The 11,631-nt window shown below is 53.6% G+C and overlaps 1 protein-coding gene across 5 annotated transcripts in view; it reads left to right on the top strand.

Annotated features, from left to right (window-relative positions):
- Positions 1-3,942: 3,942 nt before the first annotated feature.
- LOC309638946 (MHC class I polypeptide-related sequence B-like) overlaps positions 3,943-11,631 on the top strand; it is an 18,667-nt gene continuing 10,978 nt past the window's right edge. For 2 of the 5 annotated variants that reach the window (XR_014251388.1, XR_014251389.1), the window contains exons 1-3: positions 3,944-4,159; positions 7,560-7,820; positions 8,932-9,209. Coding sequence is in view for 2 of the 5 variants with exons in the window: in XM_082415518.1 (XP_082271644.1) it covers positions 4,090-4,159; positions 7,560-7,820; positions 8,164-8,495 (663 nt within the window). In the remaining 3 variants the exon portion in view is untranslated. Of the gene's footprint in view, positions 4,160-7,559; positions 7,821-8,163; positions 8,571-8,931; positions 10,826-11,631 lie in introns of those variants that run through there. The other 3 variants (XR_014251390.1, XM_082415518.1, XM_082415519.1) reach the window with 3 other exon arrangements.

Raw genomic sequence — 11,631 nt, 5'->3', positions numbered from 1 at the left:
AACCTTCAAGGAAACCTAACGATCTATACAAAATATTCAAGAGAATAAAGAAATATAGGTTGTATGTAAAGTATGCCCCAACCAAGTTGGTTTTAAAACTATTATTCTCTTTGGAATCTGTACTTTGGTTAGGTAAACAAAACAAACAAAACACCTTGTTCTTGTTGCTAAGCGCTACACCCTGCACATCTGGAGGTAAAGAGTCCTAAGGTTTGCAACTTACTCTCAGGTAGTCCAGCAATAACGATGATAGCCACCTTTTACGTATTCAGAGGGAGATCAAACAGTTATGGTAAAATTTTAATAAATGACAGAACTAAAGAATAGGGCTTCCCTGGTGGCGCAGTGGTTGAGAATCTGCCTGCCAATGCAGGGGACACGGGTTCGAGCCCTCGTCTGGGAAGATCCCACATGCCGCGGAGCAACTCCCCCACTTGCCACAACTAGAGAAAGCCCTCGCACAGAAACGAAGACCCAACACAGCCATAAATAAATAAATAAATAAATAATTTAACAACAACAACAACAAAAAGAATAAATATAAGTTAGAAATAATAAAAATATATTTTAAAATTTATTTCCCCTGTAGATTTTCCCACCCTTTTCCATCTTCTCTCTTCCTTTCTTCAACCCTTTCTCCCTTCCCGCCCTCCTTTTCCCGGTCTCTCCTTTACATCTTGTCCCCTGCACATTCGAGCACCACAGCGAACACAGGTGACTCTGTCCACCTCAGGCCAGATGCGGGCGGACAGGGGAGTGGGCGCTCGCCGGGGCAGTTTGTAAGCTGTGCCTGGACCCGCTGTTACTGTGTCCTTTAGTGAAGTCACTCCAGTCTTTGAAGGAAGTCACACCAGCTCTAAATTATGTTCCCCACGGAAGAAGCAACATTCTCGGTGGGTATTTCCTGGATCCTTAGTCATTGATTTTCATCCAGATCGGCGGAGCCGACTCAAATCGGACGTTGCGAGGCGGACCCTCTGCTTCCTGGGGCGGAAGCAAGGCTGAAGGAAGAGTTTTTGGTTCTTAGAATCTAAGGGCGGGGCCAGGGGTGGGAGGGGCTGGAAGAAGCATTTCCCTATTCACACGCCTCAGAATCAACCAAGACCTTGTTTAAAATAAGTCGGACTCCAGATCCCCTCCGGATCTACCAACTCGGAATTTCCGAGGACCACATAGGTCTTCATTTTCTCAAGCGGCAGTTTGAGACCCAGAAATCTAAATGCAGCTCTCTCCCCTCCCAGCCTGCACATAAGTTCCCTTATTCTGCTTTTAAATCCGTGGACGACTTTTATTTCCTTCAACCCAGGGTTTGGCAGACAGGTGATTTCCAGTCCTCACTGTAAACTCTGGCCCAGCAGAGAAAACTTCAGGGCCTTCCTGCGAGCCCCGCTTTGGGTTCTGTGAGCATCTGCGCTGGGTGGTTTAGGTTCCTTTTCCGGACCCAGCAGTGGCGCCAGAGGTCTGCAGCGAGAAAGATGCCGCTGTGCGGGTGACTCCAGGGGTACAAAGGTGAGAGTGGAGGGAGAAAATGTCTTTCATGGGGCAGAGCAGAGGGGGCTGGAAGCAGGGTGGGGTGGAGGGAACACACTTTGTACAAAAGACAACCTGGGAAGCTTGGGCGGGGGGCTGGTGTGTGTTGGGGGGTGAGGCAGCCAAATCTAGATCCAGGGAGCAACCCTGACCCTGAGCCCTATACCATCAGGGCCTCTTCCACCCCCAGAATGAGTAGGATTGGCTTTATCTCTAGTTACAATCGTCTCTAAATGCTGTGCAACAAACCTAGAATATTAGCGTTAAAGTATTAAAAGTCTTTTCTGGGAGGGTGGGGGTGAGCTGAATGAGATGGTTTGCTGGATTTGCACACCTAAGAAGTCCTCTAAGGAGTGTTGACATCATGGAGGAAAGGGCTTGGGCCCAGCTGTCAGGAGAGCTGGGTTCCATCTGCCTCTCTACATCTCACTATTCTTGCTATCTTTAGAAGTGAAAAGATTCTCTCTGAGAATGGGCAGGACCCAATCCCTGAATGGCTAAATAAATTATGATGCTCAAAGTAATTAATTAATAAAAATGGATGTGAAATCTAAGAAACAGTTAAAACTTTGTGATGCATGACATTTCCATCCACAGAAAAAGTGTAGGGTAGGGGTCTTAGTGGAATGGTTAGTAGTGACAGGCAGAGTTCAATGTGAAAAAGCATTTGCAGGGGAGACAAAGATGAAATGAACACAGTTCCTGCTCCTGGAGTGGCTCATTGTCTAATGGGAGGAGTATAAGATGGTAAGATAGGGTTCAAGGGAGGGCACACCTGGTACCATCAGGGAGGTTCAAACCATGGCCTAGACCAGTGGTTCTAAAACTTGCTAATACATTGGAATCACCAAGGGAACTTTAAAAGATATGAAGGTCTAAGTCTAACCCAAGGGATACTGATTCAATTGGTTTTGGCCACTGCCTGAACATACAGACAGTGAAAACTCTCCAGCTGGTTTTAATAAGCAGCCAAGTTTGAGAACCATGGTGTAGGTATTCCAGAGACTAAGAGATGAGTGCTGGGGATAAGTCACAGCTTTCAGTAGAAGGAGGCCTTCAGGATGGCATTATTATTACAGTATTATTGAAGTATAGTTCATATATCACATAATTCACCCTTTTAAAGTTACAGTTAAGTGGTGTTTAGTATAATCCAGAGGTTGTGCCACCAATCCCACTATGTAAAAGAGATCTTTTAGGATGTGCAGTTCTGATGGGCTGGAAGGCAGAGGAGAGTAATCCACAGGAGGGCAATGTGTAAGCAGTGGCATCCTGATGGGACAGGGCAAGGAAATGGGGGGAGCCCACTTTTACTGCAACCCAGGGGAGATGTCACCAGAGAAGTGGAAGATGATGCCAGACAGCTGGTTGTGGCAGCTGCAGGCTTTGATGCTGGAGTAGAGACCTTATGTGTTAATTCTGCAGATGGGGCAGCTGTGGATGGCTGGGGCCTTATGGTTATACCTGGCGACAGGCAGGTGTTTAGGAAGCCTTTGCAGTTCTCTAGGCTGAGGTAGATGAAAGCCTGGACTAAGGTAGCTGCAGTGGGACTGAAAAGGGGTTGGAGGAGCTGACTGTGAGCCCATGAGAGGCAGGGAAAAGGGGATCAGAAGGGACCAAGCTGGTGATGCTTAAAGAGAACTTGGGGAGGGAGAGAGGCTGGTGTGCGGGGAAAGGGGTAGAGTTTGCCTGTACATCTGTTGGGTTTGAGGGGCAGATGGGCCCAGAGGCGCAGATGTCCTGAGGCAGGTTGGAAAGGGAGTCTGGAGAGGTTGGTGTTGGGGTAGATCACGGGGAACCACCTCATTGGGCCTGAATCAAGAGGCTGCCTTGGGAGAGGGTGGATACCTATAGGCTGAGGCCACAGGAAAAGAGACGTGGCTCGCTCTTGGAGTCAGTGGGAGGAGAAGGAGATTATAATGGTGGAAACATCTAGAAGAGTTTGAACTCTTGAGTCCTTCATCTGGGGAAGTGGCTTCTGAGAGGCAGAGCTGCTGAAATCTGCAAATCTGGTCTCAGCGGACTGTTGCTAGTACCTCTGCTGTACAAGGTGGAGGGAGGGGTTATGGGAGAGAAGTTGTGCCTGAAGGAAGAAGCCCCGAAAGGCCGGAAACGTGGGGTGTCTCTGAAGCAGCCTTGTGAGACCTTCCCTGCCGTGGGCGGGAGTCTTCTTTGCAGGGGAGGGAGACGGTGATCTGGACGCTTCTGGCGGGGGCGGGGACGGGGGCGGGGGCGGGGGCGGGGGGGGGGTGGCGCCCTAACTCTCTGCTGCTCAGAGCCTGTCCCTTCAGCATTTGTCTGCACTCACCCTCCGTCTCACCTTCCTGGGGATCCTAAGGCTTTTCTAGCCTCCAGGCTTTTCTAGGCAGCGGAGGCGGCCGGATGGCGGTCCCCGCTCGGGAGAGGGAGGACAGGGACCGGGACGGGGCGGGGGCGGGGCCAAGTTTTTAAACCTCCGTGCGGGCCGTCTCCGCTGCCAGTGCGCCGCCGCCGCCCGGCTCAGTGCCGCCCGCTCGGCTGCTGTCCCGGAGCCTCTGGGAGGTTGACAAGGTCCGGGCCATGGCGCTGCTCCTTGTCCTGCCGTTTCTAGCCGGCGCTGCCCTTTCTGTGCTCCCGGCTACCGCCGCTGGTGAGTGGCGTTCATTGAGGTCCTCAGCCGGGAGCCTGGGGCGGTTTCAGGGTCCGGGTGGGATTCGGTGAGCGTCGCGGGGACCGTCTCACTGGCGGTGCAGCGGGGTGGGGAGTGGGGGGCGGGGTGAGGTCGGGGAGGGGCCGGGAGCTGCTCGGGGCCTGTGGCCACCACAGCACGTTCCCGCTTTTCAGTCTCTTTCCAACTCCCACCCTCTCTGCTCCCCCTGCTGCACCCGCCCTCCCTGCTTTCCTCTTCCTCACACATCCGCGTCCTCTGACTCCCCTGGGTGGGAAGGCTGCCCCCAAGCCCGGGTTGCTCCCGTCAGAGGCGATCAAGGGCTCTTGGAGGTCCGACGCTCAGGCGGCCACTTCCCACCGGTGTGGGCTCCCTCTTAGGCCCCTGAGCGCTGTCCTCTCCTCCTGTTCTCAGCTCTGCCCTCTTCCCGTTTCTGGCCTCGGGAGTCAGGGAGCTTCCAGGCAGGCAGCGCTCAAGGGCCTCAGTCCTTGGAGTTGGGGGTCTCTTTCTAGTGACCAGGAGCTCTAGGAAGGGCCCAAGGGGCCTGAACCACACTTCCTACTGCTGTGGGCACCGTGGCCGATCCTGACTTTCACTGAGAGGAGCGACAAAATATGTTTTCACATGTTCAGATACAGGGAAGTCATTCTGGCTTATACATGAACTAAGTTGAATTTTGTGCTAAGTAAATTGCCTCTTTGTGGCCTGTCAGACATACATTGTACATCTGCTTTAATTATTAAAGGAAAGGGCACATTGACCAGAAGTAAAGAATGTCCATGTTAAAAATAAAGACTAAATGCCCCTCTTCCTGGGACTCCAACGCTGGTTCACCTTTGATGATAAGACTCCCTTCCCAGGTGCCAAGGCTATACTGTATGTTCGGCATGTGTACGTGCTGGTCTGTTTTTGGTTGTTTGTTTTTAAACCTTGGAGAAATGTAGCCCTGACTTGCTTAATGTTCTTTGTTCTGACAAGATATACAACTGCGCTAGAGGGGAATTCCCTGGCGGTCCAGTGGTTAGGACTCGGCACTTTCACGGCCTTGGGCCCAGATTCCATCTCTGGTCCCGGAACTAAGATTTTGGAACTAAGATTTTGGCACGGCGACAACAAAAAAACCCCACAAGTGTGCTGAAAACCCTGCTTCTCCAGAGCAGTTTCTCAGAGTTATCTGGGAAGCTGGCTTCTGGACTAGTCCTTAATTTGGCTCAAATAAAACTCTCTATTCTTATTATAGATTGTTTATTGATTATTTTCACTGACAGAAGTTAGAGTGTGACAGCTTTGGAGCCAAGGGAGTCTTCCTGTGATTTCTGTGGTCTCCACTCCGCACCTCCCCCCTCCCCTGCCAATGTTTACTCTAATTTTCTGCTATGCCCATGTTCCCACCCCTGATTCTCTCCTTGCCTCCTCCCCTGCCGTCACTTGTGCCCCCTCAGGATTTGTCCTCCCCCTCCCTGCTGTCCCCTCCCCTCTGTGGTTCTCTGATCCCTTCCTATGGCATCCTCACCCTCATCGCCTTTCCCACCACCGGGCCCTCTCCTCCTCTCATGGCTTTTTAAAAACATTTATTTTATTTTATTTTTATTTTGGCCACGCCCCAACCCCGCGGCTTGCAGGATCTTAGTTCCCCGACCATGGATTGAACCTGAGCCTTCACAGTGAAAGCGCCGAATCCTAACCACTGGACCACCAGCAGACTCCCCCCTCATGGGTCTTTACCTGCAAGGATCAGACACCTGCATGGCTCCTACCTCCCCCCAGCTTTCACTAACCTTACATTTCTGCGGATGACTTTTGCCCAGGGGGACTTCCCTCCCTCATCACTACCCTATTTTATCACCAGGGGGAGCTGTGCTGCTAATGATAACTGGGCCTTGAGCACAGTGCACAGCCCCTGTGGGAGGACCTCTCCCCTGGTCTTGGCACCCATCCTCCTAGCTCCGCCCCAGTGCAGGCACCTGCTCTTGGCCCTCGTTCAGTGTGGGCGTTTCACCCAGCACTGCCCCTTCCCCACTCCTGCATCCTAAACCTCACCCTCTTGAGACCTCCACTCTCCAGGCCTCAGCTGCTGGACTCCACTTGCCCTGGTCCCTCTGCACCTACCCCCATGGCACCTTGCCCAGCTCCCACTCCTTGCCCGAGTGCCTTGGGCCCTCACCACGTTCTCATCAATCACAAGCTTCCTCCCAGGAATCACCACGCCATCCTCACCCTCCCTCAACCAGAGCCCCCCTCCTCTCCTGTCTTCACCCGAACCCAAGGTCCCCCAGAGTCACCCCTGAGGCATGCTCATCCCCTGCCCCACAATCCAGGCCCTCACCACTGTCTCCTCTGCAGCCCCTTGCCCTTCCTCCCTCCCCAATAGGAATACTACCCTTGGTCCAATTGCCCACCTCCTTGGCCTTCACCACCCTCTCTTAGGTTCACTGACCCCAGTGGGCTCTCACTACCTCAACCATGTATCCAAAATCCTTGTTGATGCCACTTGGTGAGTTGGCCTTTCCCTACAGGGGGTCTTCCCCCAGCCCCGCCCTCCTGTGCTGGCTGCCTGACCCACACCCTCTGTGGAGGTGTGACCTGCCCCCAACCACTCCCACTGTGCAGGTCCCTCCCAACGTGCACCTTGGCTTTCCAGTTCTATTTTCTCTTGCCACCGCTCCTTCTAATTCTCCATGACCCTTGGGCACATGGCACTGACTCAGGCCCCCAACACCCACCTCTCCCAGGGGACACTGGCAGGTCCAGCCACCTCCCCACCTGGGGCCTCACCATGCCTCTTGCACTCTGGGCCCAGACCCACTGCTTCACCTCCACCAGGGGTACTGGCCCACCTTCCACTCTCTTAGGGCCACAGCCCAGCCCCTCAGGCCCCTCTGCCTCGTGCCTCACCCTCCCTTGAGCCCACCTCGTCCATGATGAACCTGCCCCACGGGCAGCAGCCCTTGCTCTCCATCTCACCTGACCGGCCTCTGACCAGGGATGCCTCTGATCCTGGGCTGACACTGCCCCTCCCTCCCCTCTGACTCCACCTCCCCTCACCCTGGTCTTCCTGCCTCTCCCTTGCCCCCTGCAGGCCAGCCTCTCCCCTTGGCCTCCTGCCTGGACCCTTAGGGAGCTGGTGCCTCCCTGTCCTGGCACTAGCCCTGAATGTTTGCCCATCTCCACCCCTCCCTCCACTCCTCAATTCCCCTCTCCTTCACTCTTCTTTTTCTTTTTTCCCCTGTGTTGGAAAAATTCTCATTGTGGTCCCTTGTACACGTGCATGTTCTGCATCCTCAGTCCTGGAGCAGGTCAGGACAGCAGAACTTGTCTGGTAAACATTTGATGTGCACTTGTTTCTGGAAAGCTGTTTCATCTGCAGTTCCCCCTTCCCCAGGATCACACAGTCTTCATTACAACCTCACGGTGCTGTCCCGGGATGGATCTGTGCAGCCCAGCTTTTTCGCTGGGGGACACTTGGATGGCCAGGCCTTCCTGCACTATGACCGTGAGACAGGCAGGGTAGAGCCCCGGGGACTGTGGGCAGAAGAGCTGGGAGCTGAGACGTGGGACACAGAGTCCAAGGACTTGACAGAGACCTGGAAGGACCTCAGAAAGCTTCTAGCAGAAATCCTGGCCCTGCAGGAGGAGAAAGGAGGTGAGAGTGGGGAGGATCCGAGACTGCTGTGAGGCATTTCACTGGATTAGGGGGCAGGTCCAGAGGACAGAGGTCTGTGAGTTCAGCAGGGGGGTGGCCATGACTCAGCAGCACTGGGAAGACATGGAGGGGAGCAGGGAGGGAGCCCTCTGGCTGGAGTTTCTCACTTGGGTGGGAGGACAGAAGGACATGGGGACTGGAGGAGTCACTGCTGGGGTGGGGTGGGGTGCAGGTGTGAATTCCCTCCAGGAGATGGTGGGCTGTGAAATCCAAGAAGACAACCACGCCTGGGGCTTCAGGTTTCTCTACTATGATGGGGAGCTCCTCCTCTCCTGTCACCCAGAGACCCAGGGTTGTACAGTGCCCCAGTCCTTGGCTCGGAACTTGGCCATGGAAATGGAGAAGTCCTGGGACACAGATGGCTTTCAAAGCAAGTATTACCGGGCCCACGTGCAGGGAGAGCTTTGTGGAAGACTGCGGGGCTATCTGGAATCCTGGACAGGCTTCAGGGAGAGAACAGGTACTGCTCCTGGACCAGGGCCCTTCCTCTCCCCCAGACCCCTAGAGCCTCCACGCCCTGACTCTGCCCACAGAGACCCTCCCTGTCCTCTGGGTGCATATATGCTCTGTTGGCGTGGTGTCCTGCAATTTCCTGTTCTGTTAAATCCCCTGTAGAAAGATGGGCAGGTGGGGAGGGGAATGAACCGCCCCAGTGACAATCATCCAGGGGAGCAGTGGGCCTTCTGACAGAAACTGTACCAGGGAAGGTGGGTGTCAGTCAGGAGAGGAAGCCCCTGGGGTGGGCCCCCCTGGCTCCCAGCCTGCCTGTTCCAGAAAGTTCCCTGCTCGTCCCCAGGAGCCCACCCCGCACGGCCCGCTCCTCAGCATCAACACGTGGATCCAAGAGAGTGAGGCCCCGTCACAGCCCCTCCTCCTGCCCGGCTAAAGGAACTGGGCCCCAGGGTGCAGAACAGACTTGGAGCAGGTCTGGGGTGGGCGAGGGCTCAGCCAGAGGTGGAGAGTGGGCAGCAGCAGCCCTGTTCTCTCCGTCTTCCTTAGAGGGAGCAGGGCTTGGCCCCGGGCCTCACTGGCTCTGTGCTTTCTCCCCCAGGGCCCCCAGCTGTGAACGTGACCCGCAGCCAGGACTCGGAAGGCATAGTCAACCTCACATGCTGGGCTTTCGGCTTCTTTCCCCGGAATATCTCAGCGGCCTGGTTTTGGGATGAGGAACCCATGAGGCGGGACGCCTAGCAGTCAAGGGTGTCCTGCGTGATGGGAACGGCACCTACCGGTCCTGGGTGACCAAAAGTGTTCCCCAAGGAGAGGAGCAGTGGGTCCAGCGCCACGTGGAACACAGCGGGAATCACAGTGCACACCCTGTGCCCTCTGGTGAGCCTGGGGTGATCCTGGAGGGGGTTGTGACCCTGGGAGGGTCAGAGGCCAGGATCAGGGAGAGGAGAGCAGACCTGTGGCTCTGGGGTGCCTGGGTTATATAGAATAAGGCCCTTTCTCAGGAGAGACCCTGGTGCATCAGAGTCAGTGGCGGACCGTCCTGGGTGTTGCTGCCTTTGCTGTTGTTTTTATCATTAGGCTTTGTGTCCTTTGCTACTCAAAGAAGAAGAAGACAGCATCAGCTGTGGGGAGCCCAGGTGAGAAATCTGGGCAGGGGGTGGGGATGGGAGGGGCTCTGCCTGGGATGTAGGGTCCCCTTCGTGTCCCTCTGCACAGATGTAAGAGGATGAGAAACCTCTGTTTCAAGAGCTGGATTTTGGGTTATTTGTGAGGGGAATGGGAGCCACGTCTGCTGTAAACCCTTGGTCCTGCCCAAAGCCAGGGCTGGACTGGGGCCCTTTAGTATCCAGCGGGGCCTCTCTTTGCTCTGGGTGAGACTGGGTGGCAGTCAAGGTTGCGGCTCTCTGCTCTGTTCTCATCTCTTTTTGTCCACTCTCGGCTTGTCAGGCCTCATCTAGGGGTGATGTGTGGGATCATATACTGGTTGGGAGGGTCTAGGTCATCACGAATTGATTCAGAGGGAACCTGAAATAAAGTGTCTGTGACCTCGTGGCGTGGAGTTAAAAACTGAGGAGGAATTTAGATGGAAGGCAATGGCTCTTATCTCTTCCTGAATTTCTCTTCCCCAATTTTTTAGCCCTTGTTAAAAATCCAAGTAAAAGAACCACAAGGCTCAAACTAGGGGTCAGTGGATGGTGCTGGAGCCCTGGCCATGATGTCCCCTTGGGAGGTCCCACTTAGAAAGAGATGTTTTGCATCTCTGGGAACACACAATTAAGTGTCTATGACCTGGTGGGGAGGCGTTAAAAACTGGAGAGGAATTCAGATGAAAGTCCTGAAATCTGGAGAGCCTGAGGAGGGGGTATCCTTGAGAGAATACAAGTGTTTCCTACCCAATTAACTCATCTGGTTTTTTGTTTAATTTAATTTATTTATTTTTGGCTGCGTTGGGTTTTCGTTGCGGTGCGCAGTCTTCTCACTGCGGTGACTTCTCTTGTTGCAGGGCCCGGGCTCTAAGCCCACGGACTTCAGTAGTTGTGGCCCGCGGGGTCTAGAGCGCAGGCTCAGTAGTTGTGGTGCACGGGCTTAGTTGCCCCGCGGCCTGTGGGATCTTCCTGGATCAGGGATCGAACCCATGTCCCCTGCATTGGCAGGTGGATTCTCAACCACTGTGCCACCAGGGAAGCCCCTTATTGTTATTTTTTTGAATTTTATTTTTTATACAGCAGGTTCTTATTAGTTATCTATTTTATGCATGTTAGTGTATACATGTCAATCCCAATCTCCCAGTTCATCCCACCACCATCCCCCCGCCCCCCACCACTTTCCCCCCTTGGTGTCCATACCTTTTGTTCTCTACATCTCTGTCTCTATTTCTGCCCTGAAAACCGTTTCATCTGTACCATTTAGACATTCTTTTTTTAAATATCCTTTTCCATTATGGTTAATCACAGGATATTTTTTTAAAAATAAATTTATTTATTTATTTTTAATTTTGGCTGCATTGGGTCTTCATTGCTGTGTGCGGGCTTTCTCTAGTTGCGGCGAGCAGGGGCCAGTCTTTGATGTGTTGCACGGGCTTCTCATTGCAGTGGCTTCTCTTGCTGCGGACCACGGGCTCTAGAGCACAGGCTCAGTAGTTGTGGTGCACAGGCTTAGCTGCTCCGCGGCATGTGGGATCTTCCCGGACCAGGGCTCGAAACCGTGTCTCCTGCATTGGTAGGCGAACTCTTAACCACTGCGCCACCACGGAAGTCCTATCACAGGATATTGAATATAGTCCCCTGTGCTATACAGTAGGACCTTGTTGTTTATCCATCCTATATATAATAGTTTACATCTGCTAATCCCACACTCCCAGTCCTTCCCTCCTCCACCCTGCTCTTCCTTGACAACCACAAGTCTGTTCTCTGTCTGTAGCACTTTCACTCTTGATGCCTCCGTTTCTTCATCTGAGAAATGATGAGGACATTGCAGCACTAACTTCTAGGACAGGGTTTCTCACCATTAGCACCATTAACTTATTGGACCAGATAGTTCTTGGCTGTGGGGGGCTGTCCCATGCCTTGTGGGATGTTTAGCCGTAACCCTGGCGTCTATCCACTAAGGGCAGTATTTCCTCACTTTACAACACCTGCTTCTGCCAAGTTAGACAACAAAAAATGATCCAGACATTTCAAAATGTCTCCTGGGGTCCAAATCTCCCACGATTAGGACCCACGGAGGTGCGGCCAGGCCAGGAGCTCTGCTTGCCTGGGTCTCCTCTGGGTCCAGGGCAGGATTAGGTCAGGCATTTGCC

Source organism: Balaenoptera physalus (genome assembly GCF_965194825.1).
Source record: "Balaenoptera physalus genome assembly, chromosome: 11".
Taxonomy (NCBI): domain Eukaryota; kingdom Metazoa; phylum Chordata; class Mammalia; order Artiodactyla; family Balaenopteridae; genus Balaenoptera; species Balaenoptera physalus.
This window is presented reverse-complemented; position numbering and strand designations above follow the sequence as displayed.